Genomic DNA, 18,508 nt, shown 5'->3' with positions numbered 1-18,508 from the left:
GGCTGGACCCAACAACAAAAGCAGCTATCGGTTAGGTTCTTCCACAAGTTAAATTAGAAAAATCAATAACTCCTACACATATCTGTACACACAGTAGTAAGATATTAATGCTACCCATAAAGGAAAGTATTAATGGAAAGCATGCGGTATTCATTATTCAAGTATCCAAAATGATTTCAGCTATGATTTAATGCAATGTCAGCCCTAAAATTGAAACAGTCATACACATTTTAGACTTGCACAGATTGCAAAAGACCCATCAGACTCTTAGTTAGAGTTTTCAATACCAAGGTCAAGAAAACCTGATTCAAACTAGGGTTTTCGATTAAAAAGAAGATAAATTTTTTTCCATCTAATTTCGGTCGAAGTAGCTAATCCGAGAATGAAGGGTAAATTTTCAAGCAGCACACCCAATCGGTTAAAAACAAAACAGGCTCCCCCAATCTCCGATCTTATTAACTGTCTGGCAACAAAACCCCCTTTATTTTAAATCAGTTGATTTGGGTTTTAGACAACCCACACCCCACTAACCCATGATTAACCTGAAAAAGGTTACAGACCCTACCATTTTCCGGCGAAGTTGTTGCGGCAGCTACGAGAGAGGAGGTCGGTTGCGTCTCCTAACACGGCTTCAACAGCAGGCCGAGCTCGGGGGAGGGGAATTCGAGGGTTAGAGAGAGAAGAGAGAGAGAATGAGACCGCGAGAGAGGGAGAAGAAAGGGTTCGGGTCCCCCCTTTGTAGATGGGTGACCTTCCAAAAAGGAAGGAAGCCCGGCGGCTTCGGCTTCCTCCCCCCCCCCCCCCCCCTTCCCATTTCCAAAATGTTAGGGTTCAAAAGAACCCTAACCAGCGACTTATCGGGGGGTTTTTCCCCCCCTTTTATTTTTATCGGGCAGCCCCTGTATCCTTTTTACAGGGTGTGGGCCGGGTCCGGGTCCGAACCGCGACCCGCGACGCTGGACCCGGTAGCGATTTGGATCCGGGAAGAAAGAAAAAACAAAAAAATGTGGATCTGTGTCGTGTGAACAATAGTGGATCCATGGGTTGGATCCACTTGGGTCCAACGTTGGATTCGACCAGTTTATTTGCTATTATACCCATTTTTTTTTTCTTTTTGGATTCGGGTAACGGATCCTAGGCCCAAATCATGCTAAAAAAAATATGTATATACACAAATTTTCTAGGTAATTGTATAAAATTTGCGATTATTACATGTATGCTTAGATGGATGTGTGAAAATACAATAAAAGATAAGATTCGGAACGAGGAGATACGTAAGAAGGTAGGCGTTGCACCCATTGAAAATAAGATGAGAGAGAATCGTTTACGGTGGTTTGGACATATTCGGCGAAGGCCTAATAATCTCCAGTTAGAAGGATGGAGAAATGGGAAAATATATTAGTTAAAAGAGGTCGGGGTAGGCCTAGGAAGACTTGGATGGAGATGATAGGAAAGGATACAAATGCTTTGAACCTCACCGAGGACATGGCATTGGATAGAAATGATTGGAGGAGAAGGATTCATGTGGAAGACCCAGAATGATTTTCTTTGTTGGTTCATATCGCCGACCCCAATTGTTTTGGGATGAAGATGTAGTTGTTGTTGTGTATTTCCTATGACCTTACTTGCTGGATTGTATATTTGGCTATGGTGTAATTTTGTACTTTGAGTATTGCCTAAATTTTGTAGTTTTTCGAGGTACGGTTTACTGCTTCGTGCATTACTCATGTGCTTTTCGTTCGATATGCGGCTTTGCAAATCGAGAGTTGCTTTGAGTTTTGCCATCTTGGTATAATGTGCACAAGCTCCTATTCATTTTAAGTATGTACCTACATAAATACAGTCGCGTGCATACCTTGTTTTGCTTGTTGTCAAGATAATGGAAGTTGCACTTGTGCACTATAGTTCTTTTAAGGAGGGTTTCCTTCTGCGAACCCAGTGCTTTTCAAAATGTACAGCTTTTGCAAAGTTAAGTTTTAAGTCTTGCCAGATTTGCGAAGTCACATTTGGGCCCTCCCAAGTCCACACACTTGGGAGGAATATTTTATAACCCTGATTCGAGTTGTGACCCAATTCGAATAACCTCGATCAGGGGCATGAGCCTATGAGTGAGTGGGGTTCTGTTAAAGGACCCATTCATCATTTATTAAACCTAGTGTCGCGTGTCGTGTGAATCTTGTCGATACTAAGATAAATTTTGGATGCAAGATCGATAGTGATGTGCCTTGTGTGAATGACTCAATGTGGCATTGTGACTTTTAAGGATGAATCGTGCCAAATGATCACTCCTATATTCTTTGGATCGTTATGAAGTTGTGTGTTGGGGTTTCCTGTTGAGAAGCCTACGCACCTCCCTTTTTCGGTGTAGCGTACTTTTAGACATGCACAACATGTTAAGTACTTTGCTGATCGGACGAGAGATCCGAGACAACCTTGTATCATGAAATATGCAAAATATTATTGAAATGAATTCAAGACTTATCTTGCCAAACTTTATTGTATTACTTCTTTTGCAGATAATATCTGTTGGGGTTTCTTTTATGAAATCATCCCCCTTTCGTCGTAGTCGTACTTATGACATGTATCACCATACTTTTTGACAAGTACGTCCTCTTACGTTGTGATGATTGGATGAGTAGGTTGTGGCAACCTCGATGAGTGCAAATAACAAAATACTGAGATCACCTAAATAGGTAATGATTCTGCCTTCATCGGCAAGATACTCGAGTTGGGTGAAAGACCAGAGTATGTAAAATGAGTCTTCAGTTGACTACCCCTAATGTACTCATTTGAACTGCTGACTCCTGTCAGGAGAGAGGACGGGAAGGTACAAAAACTTCGATGGACAAGCCATTAATGGCAGTTACGAGCAAAAGACTCGGCTTTCCCAGTCATCGAAGTTAGGGGAAGAAGACTACCATAATTATCCTAGGTGGTAGCTCTCCATGTTCAGGATGCATCCATTGTTTATGCTGCTTTGGGATTTCTCTCTTGGTCATCGACCGTCCCCTTAGGTGCGGGCTCAGTCAGCTATCCGGGTTATCATAAAATACATAGCATAATAAACCCCTGGATCAGTTTAGGCTATTTGTAGAGTCGTGCCTTGTGCGTACCCACTTGGCCAGTTAATATCGAAACATAATTTAAATCTGATCATACAATTTGTTGAGTTATGCACATGTGAAAGTTATAGCATGCAACTGGTTTCAATACTTATGGAATTGTGTGTGTGGTTGATGTAACATTGTGTTTTGCTAGTTAAATTGCTTATGCAGTTCTTTGCTTGTGATAGTTAGCCTACTTGTGCTAATGAAATGCTTGTAATAATTTTAGCATTGTGCTCATAATAGTTTGCTTCGTGACTCTGTTGAAATTAAATTGTTATTTAATTGCTTGTCTACTGGACATATTAAATTATTCTGCTTAATTATGTTTTATATCGTCCTGTATGTGCACCTACCGAATTTTCGTGAAACTGACCCATTTTATGGGCAGGTGATGTATAGGTGATACAACCTGCGATGGCATGATGGCGTGATGAGATCAAGTTGAAGCTCTTTCCCTGATGTTTCGCGCTTGAGGACATGTTGGTAAATTTGGTATAAAGTGTATTTCAAATTTTTTTTTTCAATTAAACCTTGAGTTTTTAAAACTGTTTTAGTAAACTTCTTTTTGGTTTCAACAAACATAATGAGTTGTAAAAATCTCATGAACAAATTCTCAATCATTGAAATTGCATTTTAAAACCATTTGATTTCAATAGTATACGGAATTCGACAAAGGAAAGTTTACGCTGTAATGCGCTCAAGGTCCATTGACTTGTTTTAAAAATATCATTTTCCGCTGAAGTACTATTTAAACTCTGATAATCGTATGATTTCAAACCTTTCTAAACTATTCTAAAAGTTACAAGTCCTGGATTTTTGAAGCGTTACACATTAAAAAATGCTGAAGTCTTGCCAAGTTTGATCATGCCGATAAGGCATGGGAATACCTTAAAAATATGTATTCCCTTAAAGATATTGCACACGTGTGCAATTTCCAAGAAAAAGTTTGAATAATGACCGAAGAAGACAAAACTATTCGTGAATATTACAATGGGTTGTCCGAACTTTGGGAAGAATTTTTCCTTTTAGAACCGAAGTGGCATTATGCTGAAGACATCGAGCTTCGTCAGAAACAACTCGATGCTAAACATTTTTGCTAGTTTATAACTGGATTAAGGCCAGAATTTAAAACCACTAAATTGGCCCTCCTTCACCGAAGAAAAATACCTTCTATTGTTGAAACTATTAAAGAATTAACAATGGAAGAAAATTGTCTCCGAAAAGGTTCTTCAAAAACTGAAGATGATTCCGTTTTGTCGTGTCTAGACCAGGAAATCATGTTCGATCATATAGACCTCCTCACTTTAATCGGCAAAATGATGACTATGACAAGAAGAAAGTTATTTGTCATCACTGTCATGAACCGGGACACTACATGCCACAATGTCCCAAACTCAAGGAGGTGAGAGAGAAAAGAGTTGTGATTGCTGGATCAGAGCCTAAAGATTAGGATGCACCAGTTTCCCTGGCCCAACTAATGGAGATTCTTCAGCCTCTCATCAAAGGTGCCTCTTCTTCATCTGAAGCTTCAACTGGCACAACAGCCTCATCTGTTTCCGATGCAGGTAAAATTTCTTGGCTCCTTGACTCTGGTGCATCTTTTCATATGACCCCAAATAATCAAAGTCTATCCGAATGTGTTAAAAATAAAATAAATGTGTCAAAGGTCTTTACAACTGATGGGACTTTTCTTGAAATAGAAGGAATAGGAAATTTTGAAAAGATTTATAAAACAAAGAAATTTTCTATTCCAGAAATTCGACTTGTTCCCAAATTAAATTTAAATCTTTTATTTGTATCTCAAATTTTTTTACTATGGGTGTAATATTTCCTTTTCTTTTGATAGTTGTTGGGTACAGGATCGCCAGTCAGGCTAGCTGATTGGGGAAGGCCATAGAGAAGGCAGACTTTATTACATGGATTTTTTGGAAATGGTGAAGAAAGCTTTTTGTTATAATATTCAGAAAATTGAGTTGGAACTGTGGCATAAGAGACTTGGTCACCCACATATAGCCAAAATCCAACATTTTCCAAATCTAGGGAAATTTTGTAACTCTGAATCATTTGATTATAAAGATTGTATTCTCGGCAAAATGAAAAAATTACCATTTCAGAACAAAACTTTTTTCTCCTCAAGACCACTTGAATTAGTACACTTAGATGTTTGGGGTCCTGCACCAGTAATTTCTGAAGGAGGATTTGCTTACTATGTTATTTTTGTCGATGATTTCTCCCGACATACGTGGATTTACTTTCTTAAACATAAGTCTGAAGTATTTTCGTACTTTCAAACTTTTCATAATATGGTTAAAAACAAGTTTCAAAATGATATTGCTATTTTTTGCACAGATTCAGGGGAAGAGTTTTTATCCACATATTTTAAAAATTATCTTAAATTGCATGGCATCACACATCAAAGATCTTGTCCTTATATACCTCAACAAAATGGGTTGGCAGAACAAAAACATCGCCATATTATGGAAACCACTAGGACTTTATTAATAGAAAATCAAGTCCCAAAAGATTTTTGGGCAGAAGTTGTCTTAACTGCCACCTATCTCATTAATGGGATGCCATCCTCCTCTTTACAAAATATCACTTCCATTGAAAAACTTATGAACATTTCTCCATATTACTCTAGACTAAGAATATTTGGGTGCAAATGTTTCATATTTACCGACAAAAATGATAAACTTTTCCCTCGTGTGATTCCCTGTGCCTTTTTAGGATATGCTGAAAATAAAAAAGGTTATAGATGTTTTGACTTCAAAAATAATAGACTATATGTGTCTAAAAGTGTTTCTTTTATTAAAAAGGAGAGCTTCTTTGATTTAAAAAAACTAAATTATATCACATGAGTACTCCTTTTTGTTAGATCTAACATCAACATCTGATGAATAATGACCTTGATTGTAACTTTGATAATCATCAAAGAATTATTGATCTTGATCATAGGGTTGAAAATGAAGTTCATAGGGATACTAATATACAATATTCCAGGCGACAAGAGTCTAATCCTCCATATGCACTTGAAAAATATTCTAACATTCCAACTAGACAATCATCCCGAGTCTCGAGGCCTCTAGGAAAGTTTGTTTCATACGAGTCCTTCTCACCCACATATAGGGCAGTTATTGCATTAATTCACTCATATGAAGAACCATCTAGATATTTTCAAGCAAAAAATGATATCAAATGGATAGAAGCCATGAAAGCTGAATTAGATGCACTTGAAAAGGCTTCTACATGGACTATGCAAGATCTTTCTCCAGGAAAGAAAACTATAGGATGCCGATGGGTTTATAAAATTAAAACCAAGAGTGATGGTACTCGTGAAAGATATAAAACCCGATTAGTAGCCAAAGGTTATGCCCAAGAATATGACATTGATTATGAAGAAACCTTTGCTCCGATGGCTCGTATGACAACTGTCCGAGCCTTAATTGCCTTAGTATCTATCAAGAAATGGTATATTTTTCAAATGGATGTCAAAAATGTTTTTCTAAATGGAAAGCTAGTTGAAGAAGTATATATGGAACCCCCTCCTGGTCTAAGTATTTTTAAGGGTAAAGTCCTTCGCTTAGAAAAAGCTTTTTATGGACTTAAACAAGCACTGAAAGCTTGGTATGATAGGTTTAGTCGTGTTATGATTGATATTGGTTTTCAATTCTGTTTAACTGACACTACTTTGTTTATTAAGAATTCATGTGCTATATCATTGCGCTTTTCTATGTGGATGATATGTTCATCACCGAAAACGATAAACAGGGAGTTGAAACAATCAAAACACTTCTTAAATCTCATTTTGAAATGACTGATTTAGGCTTGTTGAGATATTTTTAAGGCATTGAAGTTGCTTATTCTCCTAGAAGATATTTATTATCTTAGACTAAATTTGCTTTTGATATTGTTTTCAGGTCTGGTATTACTGATGATAAGAAAGTTGACACTCCAGAAGTTGTTAATGTTAAAATGAAGATTGATGATGAAGAACTTCTTGCTCATCTTACTCCTTACAGACAGCTTGTCGGGGCACTTTCCTATCTATCCATTACCAGACCAGATATAGCACATGTTGTTCATACAGCAAGTCAATTTCAACATGCTCCTACTTCTGTTCGTATGGGAGCAGTCATGCGTATTATCAGATACATCCAGTCCTCTCTTTCACGAGGACTTTTCTTATCTTCCTCATCTTCTATTGATTTAATTGTATATACTGATGCTGATTGGGGAGGTGATCCCAATAACAGACACTCAACCATTGGTTTTTGTGTTTTTTCAGGGAATCGTTGATCTCGTGGAGGTGTAAAAAGTAGCAGAAGGTATCTCTCTCATTCACCCAAGCTGAATACAGAGTCATGGCAACCACGACCATGGAAGTAGTTTGGCTCCGACGACTGCTTGCTGACATGGGAGTTGAACAACAAAGGCGTGCGATCTATACTGCCAGTAACAGAACATTCCACGAACGCACCAAACACATCGAAATGGATTGTCACTACGTCAAATAGGAATATCTACACGGGACAATTGGTCTGCCATATGTTACTTCATAATATCAGTTATCAGACTTCTTTACAAAGCCTCTCGCTGCTCCCCGATTTCACTTTCTCTTAGACAAACTTTCGCTCATTACACCGTAAGTTTGAGGGGGAGTGTTAAAATGTAAAATTGTAAATATATGTATATATATATATAATAATATTATTATATTATTATATAAATATATTTTTCTTTTCTTTTCTATGACTTTTTTATTTTTGGTTTTTCTGTCATCTAATTCAGTTTGAACTAGACTGACAATTGCTAGTCAAGTCCTGTCCAGACTTGACTAGCAATAGAGTCATTGGACTCTAGTCTCTATTGAGTCTTCTCTTTCCTCCTCTCATGCTGTGTATATATAGGGCTGCAGCCCCTGTTGTAAAAACAGTCCAATGCTTCTTAAGCATTGTTTTTCTCTTATTCAATAAAAGGAATATTTTATTTCTTTTGTTTGTTTCCTTTTATACCCTTCTTATGGGTTATGCCTAAATGTCTTGTTAAGACATAATCTATTGTGAATCTCAGTTTGTGTTTGGAAGATCATCTCATTTCAGCAGTCACAATTGGGTCATCACACAGGTTAATAAGACACAATTGTTTGAAAATACAAACTTGAGACATACCACCATCTGGGAGAGTCTGTGTTGTACCTAGAAACAAATATTAGCAAGTGAAAAAAAATTGTGAATTGCATATAGATAGAACATGACATGCATCATTTAAGTAAAAAAACAATAATTGAAGATAAGAATTTACTCATGCACGAAGGACTCACATCATTAGAATGGTAAGTTCATGAATATTGTATATGTTTATGCATGTACATAATGTATTGTCTTGTATTGTTGCAAATCTTAGCATGAATGGATGTTCCTTAAATTGAACTATTATTTTGTTGATAGCATGATTTTTATGTTGTGTTTGTTGAGATATGTGTTACATAACTGATATATAATGTTGTGTTTGAATGTATTCTGATATCGTGCATTTATTGCAAGTATGTTATTTTCTATCAAGCTTTCACGAGTCTGACCCGTTTTACGGGGTTTTAGATAGATTATGACGAGCAACTGTAGAGTAGATGCAAAATGCTTAGGCACCGTCGAGAGCCAGTCTTTTTCTTTCCTGAGGATAGTTTTAGAAAAATAATTATTGTTATCAAAATACTCTGATATATATTTTAAATTATTGAAACTGAATTAAATCTCAATGTTCACATTTTAATTCAGTTATGATAATTGATGGTACTGTAACCCGCCCAGAATGTTTAACCCAAAGAAAAAGGTTGTTTCTGCTCTTTTAAAAAGAAAAAAAAAGTTTTCTATGAAATTTTAGGGTTAAAATTTTGGGGTGTTACACTGAACTGCTTAGCATGTCAGAGTTCCTAGAATATGATGAAATTAAGTTTTTGGTGGACTTTCTTGGCAATCTTTTTGTTGATCTCAATATACACATTGAGCGATTTTTAACTTTAGATAAATTTGCTGGCTTGTCTTTCTAGTCAAGTTTCTCACGGCTAACAACATTGCTATTCTGTACGTTACTTTTTCCTCACATTTTTGTTTGATCTAAACATGCATCGCAATTGTTGTTCTTTGGAATCTCTTGAAATGGTAGTATATTGGAATATTCAGAGAAACTGAAATCTTAGTAAAATTGGAGGGAAAAGGAAAAGGGATATTTGGGAAGAATAATATTTACGAAATATATTTTCAGCCTTGCATGTTTGCCATTTCTGAGAAAAGAAATTTGTGACATAGACTGACACATGCTTATTGATTTCCAATCTGTTGGGCTTCTATATTTTTCTGGATTTATTCTGTTTTGATGTCCTTATGCAGACACTTGCTGCAACTAATATGGATGGTCAAGAACTTACAGAAACCATGCAGAAGCTTCTGATAGTTATGCAAAGGTTGGATGAAAAGATTGCTCCCATGTTAGAAGCAGATGGAGAGAAGTTCAATAAAAGGTGAAGTTTTTCATTAGGTTAAGAGGACTCTCGTGCTTTAGAAAGACTGAATTTTGGTTTGGTGTGTTAATTGTTTATCTTTGGTAGTCCATTTTTTAATAGGTGCTTGGCAGCATTTCCATCATTTTATTCTCTTTGATCATGTACTTTTATAGATCATGCAGAGTAGTTTCATTTTTCAACTAAGGACTTGCTATAGGTGCTTTCTAGCAGTGTGAAGTTTTTAATATCTATCCGATTTGCAAAATTGCCCAACATATTCTATTACTCTTTGTTGTTTGTCAATTCTTAACCCGTAAGCAAGTGCTAGTTCGTAGGTATTCTCTAGGTAGGGTTGGGCACCAGGCTAGGCAGCCCGTGGGCCTCAACCTGTTTTTCGTCATCCAGCCTGGACCTTTGTCACACGGATACTCCATTTTGACTCTGGTTGTGTATATCTTTATAAACTAGCTATCTTGAAGACTTCATAAAATGACCATATCCCTGTATCCACAGCTGTATCCATGTGACATAGGCTTGGACCAACTGGCCCTAGGCTCAGCCCATCCATGGGCAAAGGGCTAGTTGATCGGTTGTGTCCTGACAATGGGCTTGGCAGCCTGGTCCAAAATGGACATGGGTGTTAAATTATGTATCGATATTTGTAATCTCATATATATATATATATATATTCAAATCCCAAGTACTCAATAAAGTGATTCCAAATTTTTTTATGCCGTTGTGCATTTGTGAGATTTTGTGAGTTGTGCTTTTATGCACCCCGCCAATGTCCGCACTTGTGGAGGGGTGACAACCAATTTTCCTATAACGGTTGAGTTACATCAAGGATCTGCTTTAAGCCCTTTCCTATTTGCTATAGTGATGGATGAGCTTACGAGATCAATTCAAGAAAATGTGTTGTGGTGTATGTTGTTTGCTGATGATATTGTTTTGATTGATGAGTCTAGAGCTAGGGTTAATGCTAAGTTAGAATTATGGAGATAGACATTGGAAGCAAGAGGTTTTAAGTTGAGTAAGAGTAAGACAGAATATATGGAATGTCGATTTAGTAAGCAACGAAGTAGTGATGGAAGTGTAGTGAAGCTTGGTGAGCAAGAAATACCGGTGGATAATTGTTTCAAATATTTGGGATCTATCATTCAAAAGTATGGAGAAATTGATGGAGATGTAACTCATAAGATAAAGGTTGGGTGGATGAAATGGAAAAGTGCAACTGGAGTGTTGTGCGATCGTAGAATGCCATTGCGGTTGAAGGGAAAGTTTTATAGGACGACTATTAGGCCCGCTTTACTATATGGTACAGAATGTTGGGCTGCCAAGGGACATCATATTCAAAAAATGAGTGTAGTTGAGATGTGTATGCTTAGATGGATGTGTGAAAATACAATAAAAGATAAGATTCAGAATGAGGAGATACGTAAGAAGGTAGGCGTTGCACCCATTGAAAATAAGATGAGAGAGAATCGTTTACGGTGGTTTGGACATATTCGGCGAAGGCCTAATGATGCTCCAGTTAGAAGGATGGAGAAATGGGAAAATATATTAGTTAAAAGAGGTCAGGGTAGGCCTAGGAAGACTTGGATGAAGATGATAGGAAAGGATAGGAATGCTTTGAACCTCACCGAGGACATTGTAACGCCCCAAAATTTCGAACCTTATAATTTCCTTGAAATAGTTGGAAAATTCCTTTTCTTTACAGAGTTTATTTCTAAAATCAGCGGAAATGATTTCTTTAAAAGAAAAAGGACAGGTTTGACAACCTTGGGCACGTTAGCGAGAAAAACAAAGATTTACCATGGACGATCTGCAATAATACTTAGGAAACCATTTCTTCTATTTAAAGAGAGTATCAAGTTTGTACAAAATTTGGGTTCCTCAAGGGAAAACCGTATAAAAAAACAAAATGTCCAGGAGAAGAACTACGAGCAGAAACAGTGGATCCTTAAATCATCTCGCAGTCGCGGCATCGCCTGATGCACCTAATTGTCACCTGTACCCATGAAATGGGTTAGTTTTGCGAAAAACTAGTAGGAGAGTACAAAGACATAAAGAACTAAATTAGGCATAGATGATTTATGCAACAGGTAGTAACGAGCAAACAAAGCAGATAGACTGGAGGAACAAGCTAAGTACAACAAACTGAAAAGTGAGCATGCTCAATTTAGTTATTACTTGATAACCGGCCATGCGGGTACATACATGGCACGTGAGTCGAAACAGTCGAGTCCAAGCCGAGTGTTCATTATGTTAAGTATTTTAAGATACCTCGGTTGTCTGACTGAATCTTATTCATATGGAGACGACCGATGATCGAGAGAGTAAGTCCCCAAGGCCTGATAGGGATGCATCCAACTTCTGCAGAAGTGTTAGGCTAACTTATGTAGCCCCTATCCCTCCCCTCTAACCTCCGATGACTGGGGAAAAACGGGTCTTTTGCCCTTTTAAAAAACCATAAATGGTATGTCCATCGGAGTTGGTACCCTTCGTCCTCTCTCTTGACGAAGCCAGGTTGAATTGAGCGCAACGGGGTTTCTTAGCCGTTGCCTCATTCTTCATGCTCTGGTCTATTAGACCGAAACAAGCATCTTGCCTATAAAGGCGATCCCATTTTTTTTATGTGTTTTCAATAACGCGCACAAAACACTAATCGAGGTTATAAGACTCTCTTATCCAATCGTCGTAGTACTAACATGCCTCGCATGTTCAAGAGTACACTTACGAGGAAAGGGATACAGGTCCTTAATAGGAGCCTCGGGAGTGTGTTTCGCAAAGATATAATGTTTTTAAAAAGCTATTTTAACATTTCAAATCTTTCGAAACGACACACAACTTGTCAACATATGGCATGTGATTTTCTCGAATCTGACAACTAATGACGCAGTGTCTAGGTGCTATGCAAGTCACGACATTGGTTTTGGTAAATGGGCTTCACAAATGAACCCATCACCCAACAACTTGATCTTGCCCCATATCAAGGGTTATCCCAAAATATATCGGGTAAAAAGTGGAATAGGTATTCCTCCCGAATACGCTGAGTCTATGGCAAGGCAAAAACGAGAGACAATAATGCGAAAAGCACGAGCCTGGGCGCGAAGCGCGACGGCAAACGGAAACAGGAAATGCAAAAGCAAAGGACAAGGATCGCAAACCCGTGTCCTTGAATTAAAAGACAGTAAGCAGTAAATACGAAAGTAAAAGCCTTGGCGCAAAGCGCGACGGCAAACTGAAACACGAAATGCGAAAGCAAAGGACAAGGATCGCGAAACCGCGTCCTTGAATTAAAAGACAATTAGTAGTAATTGCTAAAAAGCCTGGCGCAAAGCGCGACAGCAACAGAAATAAGAAATGCGAAAGCAAATGACAAGGATCGTGAAACCGCGTCCTTGATTTAAAGGTGTACTTATATACGTATATGTATATAAATATATCATTAAGTCCTTTCGATCTTTAATTATTTAAGCTTGATTTAATTATTTAAGTCCTTGCGCAACTTCTTCTACCTTGGGGTATTGCGAGAATGAAGTCGTCTACAAACGTAAGTGATCGTCGGTTTAGTTCGCGGGGCGCGAACGGGCTCTGTTGCGTAACACTGCAAAAGTACGTAGTTTAGCATGCATAAAACGAATATAGATAGGGAGAAAGCTTAGTTTCTCCGCAATCCACTACAAGGGTCATCGGTCCCTACAATTGCGAAAGAGAACGGGGTAGGGTCCAATGACCCATGCCGTTAAAGGAGATGGGTGCAGGGGCCAACGGCCCCTGCCGGATATCTAAAGGAGGGCAGGGGCCATCGGCCCCTGCCATGATAACAGTAAGAGGGGCAGGGGCCTTTGGCCCCTACGGAGTCTTCAAAAGGAGGGGCAAGGGCCTTCGGCTCCTGCCAGCTTTTCAAAATTAAGGGGCAGGGGCCGATGGCCCCTGCCAATGAAATTGGGAGGAGCGCAGGGGCCAAAGGCCCCTGTCGAGCCTTTGCTCGACAGACAAAGAGACAGGGGCCAGAGGCCCCTGTCGGTTAAAAGAGGGGCAGGGGCCATTGGCCCCTGCTCGGTTTCCAAGAGGTGAGGCAGGAGCCTTCGGCTCCTGCCTCCTTTCTTAAGGAGAGGGGTAGGGGCCATCGGCCCCTACATGAAAGGGAAGGGCAGGGGCCATGGCTCCTGCCAGAATGATAAAAAGGGCAGGGGGCGGAGTCCTTTGCCTGCTAAGAGGATGAAGGCAAGGGGGCGGAGCCCCCTGCATGCTAAAAAGAGAAGGCAAAGGGGGGGCGGAGCCCCTTGCCTGACGGAGAAAAGGAAGGCAAGGGGGCGGAGCCCCTTGCCGGACGGAAGGAGGGAGGAGGAAGAAAAATGGGGGGGAGGGGGGGGGGGGAGGGGCTGATGCCCCCCTGCCAAAAGGTAAATAGAGGGAGGGAGAGTCGCAGGGGCCTTTGTTCCCTGCCTGCCGCTATCGAGAGGGAGACACAGAGAGGGAGGAGGGGTTACCTGGGCTGCCGTGAAGGGGGGCTCGCCGGAGAGAGTGGTGCCGTGAAGGGGGGTTGGCCGGCGTCCACAAAGAGAGAGACGAGAGATAGAGTCGGGGGGAAAGAGAGAGCAGAGACAAAGGGGAGAGAGACGAGCGATGAGAGAGAGAGTCGGGGGGTCGGGGGAGGCTCGTAAGCCTTCCCGTCTCCCCTTTTAATAGGGAGGGGGCGCACACAGGGCCCGCCCCCTGTGTCGCCGGAGAAACCCCCTGCCGTGGGCTGCCAGCCCCTCTGATAAAGGAGTTTTTTTTTAACTGGTTTTTACATCCAACCCTCCTTAAAATAATTTCGTCCTCGAAATTAAATTGAACTTATCGATCAAGGTACAAGTCAGGATATTTCTCTCTAATAGCAGAGTCAGGCTCCCAAGTACATTCCTCTATTTCATGGTGCTTCCAACGCACCTTTACAAGAGATATCGTCTTTGATCTAAGCACTTGATCTCGACGATCAACAATCTCGACTGGTCTTTCCTCGAAAGTCAAATCCTTCTGAATGTCTACATCATCATAATAGATGATGTGTGATGGGTCGTGAACGTATTTTCGAAGCATGAATACGTGAAAAACATTATGGATTTTAGCGTACTGAGGAGGTAAGGCCACACGATACGCTGCTTCACCAATCCGTTCCAGGATCTCGAACAGTCCGACAAATCTAGGGCTTAGCTTTCCCTTTTTCCCAAAACGAAATACGCTCTTTGTGGGAGATACCTTAACAAAAACCATATCTCCAATCGAGAAGGTGAGCTCTCGACGACGACGATCCGCATAACTTTTCTGCCGACTCTGTGCAGTACGGAGTCTGTAATAACCGCAATATTTACATTTAAAATTTTGGTATTTTATGAGTAAAATGGGTGGATCTTGGCACGGATCCAAGTTCGGATCCAGAACCCATATCTATGTGACACCGATTATACAAGATAGACATATTTAAATATTAAAATACGTAAATAAGAAAAATAAATAAATAAAATAAATATATAAGTGGGGTTTTGGATCCAATTATGAATCCATATTTTTTTTATAAGACCCGGATCCAACACGTGGTTGGATCCCGAGTGCGGGTCGCGAGTCGGACCCGACCCACACCCTGTAAAAAGGGAATCAGGAAAAGGGTTAAAAAGGAGGGGCAACCCGATATGGGTTGCCCGATAAAAAAGAAGAACAATAGGGGGAAAACCCCTCCCCCGATAAATCACCTGTTAGGGTTCAATGGAACCCTAACACGCAAGGAGTCTGGGAGTTGGGGGAGATCGCAGCCGCCGGGAGGAGGAGCTCCTTCCTTTTCGGGTGGCCACCCTCCTACAAAAAAGGGACCCCGAACCTCTCTCTCTCAATCCCATTCTCTCTCTCTCTCTCTCTCTCTCTCTCTCTCTCTCTCTCTCTCTCTCTCTCTCTCGTTCGAATCGCCTCCGAGCTCCGGCCTACAGCACGAAGCATGTGCCGGGAGAAGCCGACCGACCTCCTCTAGTGGATGCCGCAACACCCTCGCCGGAAAATGGTAGGGTTTCTGTAAAAAAAATTTCGGGTCGATCATGGATTGGGTGGGTTGTGGGTTGTCCAAAACCCAAATCGGTCGATTTGTGGGGGGGGGGGGGGAAATCCCCAATTTGGGGTCGTCTGCCACCCCCAAACCGAAAACCCCAAACCTACGATTTGGGGGTTTCAGATTGTTTAAAAAAAAAAAAGGGAAAATGGCTAATTACAGCTGATATGATTTAGTAGTATATCCTCTTTTATTAAAGCTAAATATGTCATACAGATGACCCCTAGGTTATGTAGTTCCTACATTTTGTTCTTTTGAATGTGAATCCCTTATTTTATGCATTTTAGAAATTTGATTCTTATGGGGGGGGGGGGGGGCTTAAATAACATGAATTGTGGGAAATGGTGGCTCATATGCATACCCTCTAGGCATAATGTGAATGGCGTCTTGGCTGTTGTGAAAACCCTGCATGCTAAATTACAAAAAGAAAAAAAAAAGGGGATCCGTACATAAGATATTGTTATTACTAAATCAAATGATTAACTAGTAGGATTATTAGCTTGTTGATAACGTACAAAGAGGGCACTCTATGAGATTACATAGTTTTAATTAGGGTTGTGTACTTAATTAATAAGTTTTATTTGGGTTTTCACATATAAACCGGGCTTTGTCTTATTGTATTCCCATTAGTTAACATTAACTGCATACATCGATATATTCTAATTGGTTAATAACAACTGTTTATATTGATTCGTTCAATTTAGTTAACAATAACTGCTCGCATTGAGATATTCAAATTAGTTTATGATAACTGCATACATTGGTATATTCTGATTAGTTAACTTGAAATGCATGCGTAAGTTTGGTGTTTTCAATTGATGAATCATTTTGCGATACTGCAGGCAGTTGTACAAGCCTTGTGACCTTTTGTCATCTGATCGATAAATGTAGAATGCATGCTTAATTCCAGTGTTTTCATTTAATTCATTTTTTTTATCAAAGTACAGGCCCTGCTCGAGTTCTGGTTATATGTTACTTCATGCCCAACACAGAGTAGAGGTTTTCTGTTATATTCTATTTCATAAATCGCACATATACATGTTTTTGATTTTACATTGCGCACTTATATGTTCAGATTATGCCCTATTTGATTGTACCGGGTATTGCACAAAAACATACAAGTAGTTGTTGAATAAGTATAGTAATCAAATTAGCTCATCTGCTGCTCACTCTTTAGCTATTATTGGATATTGCGTACCTTTGTATCAGCATGTTTGTCTGCTAAAAACAATGACAATTGGAGAGCTGGCATTCAAGATAGTGGCTGGAACTTCTTACTGACATAAATTATTAAGAGTTAATTTTAAGGACTGTGAGGTTGTTTGTTTTAGGCTCAATGATAGTTTTCAACTCTTAAGATAAATCCTTGATCTCTTTATGTAGAAATTGAGTGAGACATATCAAAGAGGGATTATGTATTGACATTGTGTATTGCATATACTCAGATTATGTGAATTTCTTTCCTTGGTACATTGTGAATTGAAAAGAAATAATCTAGTGGTAAACTACATGGGTAAGTGATTAAGTTAGTCAGGGTATCCCCTCCTGCTAGGGGATTGTTTGGGGAAACCTTGCCCAATGGGCGATACGGGTTAAGTACCTAATGTAGGTACGTGGGCTGGTTCAAGTATATTGGTAAGGAATTTAAATAATAACTATTGTGCTTGACTGGTTTAAAGGCACCAGAGCACTTTGAGTGGGTTATGCAATCAATACGACAAAGGATGGGAACTGTTCTATACCCCTTGGTAAAATGACTAAGGTTGGGAATTCTACTGCTGTGGTAGTAGAAGGAAGTTGGGGAAATGCCCTGTACTTCGGGAAATTTATTAAATGAAAAGATTAACCCACTCAAATTCGGGCTTACCTTGGAGAGGGTAGGTGGTACAAAACTCTGGGGACACGTGTTTTGGTTTTGAGCGTAAAGTGACTCGTTGGTCCCAGTCCTCAGAGTTGGGGGACCCAGACTACAAATATATCCTAGGTGGTAGCTCTTTTGTTCTTCTGCAGAAGTTAGGGATGCATCCTGTTTTGGTTTTGGTCCTCGGGAGTTTCTCTCGGTCACTGGCCGCTCCCTTGGGATCTCAGTCACAGTTAGAATGTTCGGGTTAATAAAACAACTTTGAATAATATACCCCTGAACGTTCTCTTCTGTGATGGTTCTGTGATGGTTGCCTTGGCCCGTGTGTACCCGCGGGATAAGAAAAGATAAACATCAATTAGAACAGTTAGGTATCACTGTGTTGGAATAATTAAAGAGACATTTGCATATTCTTTCAGCATGCTTTATATTCGGTGCTTATGATGAAACAACATCCTAAACTGTGCAAATATTAGTTAATTGAATTCATACTATGGATGTTATATAGATGTCATTCATGTTAGTGTAAGTTCTGTTACAGAATATGCCTTAATTGCTTAATACCTTACTTGCTTAATTGTTGTAGTTGCATAAAATGCTTTTTGTGCTTAATTATAATTGTTGCGTAATTCACCCTTCTATTTAGATATATGTCTGTTATTGCTTTTGCATCGACTTCTTTATGTGTTAGGTATAGACTGAAAATCAAACACGACACCCACATCACATACCTGACACATGATCTACTTGCAAGAATAATTACAGTTTTCCTACTTAGACGTGGTAGTCTAATTCCTATAATTTCTATCATTTTCAGGCACAAAGTAGTTCTATGAGCGATGCGGGATAAGGCGCTGACCATGACTGATTTATTTGTTTCCTGGCGATCCTACTTTCTTTCTAATTGGAAATTTTAGTTTGAAACTCTGATGTTGGATTCTATTATTATTGAAATA

The 18,508-nt window shown here is 39.5% G+C and overlaps 2 protein-coding genes across 2 annotated transcripts in view; one reads left to right on the top strand and one right to left on the bottom strand.

The window, feature by feature from the left end:
* Window positions 1-18,508, bottom strand: part of LOC149826674 (Pseudouridine synthase family protein) — a 249,085-nt gene that overhangs the window by 132,177 nt on the left and 98,400 nt on the right. The window lies entirely within an intron of this gene.
* LOC149826676 (HAD-superfamily hydrolase, subfamily IG, 5'-nucleotidase) overlaps window positions 1-18,508 on the top strand; it is a 182,351-nt gene that overhangs the window by 128,667 nt on the left and 35,176 nt on the right. Inside the window, exon 14 of the mRNA XM_090018939.1 lies at window positions 9,494-9,624. Within this exon, the coding sequence (XP_089875065.1) occupies window positions 9,494-9,624 (131 nt within the window). The remainder of the gene's footprint in view (window positions 1-9,493; window positions 9,625-18,508) is intronic.

The sequence above is a fragment of the Nuphar pumila genome, chromosome 10 (assembly GCF_984573655.1).
Source record: "Nuphar pumila chromosome 10, dmNupPumi1.hap1.1, whole genome shotgun sequence".
NCBI classification, from domain to species: domain Eukaryota; kingdom Viridiplantae; phylum Streptophyta; class Magnoliopsida; order Nymphaeales; family Nymphaeaceae; genus Nuphar; species Nuphar pumila.
This window is presented reverse-complemented; position numbering and strand designations above follow the sequence as displayed.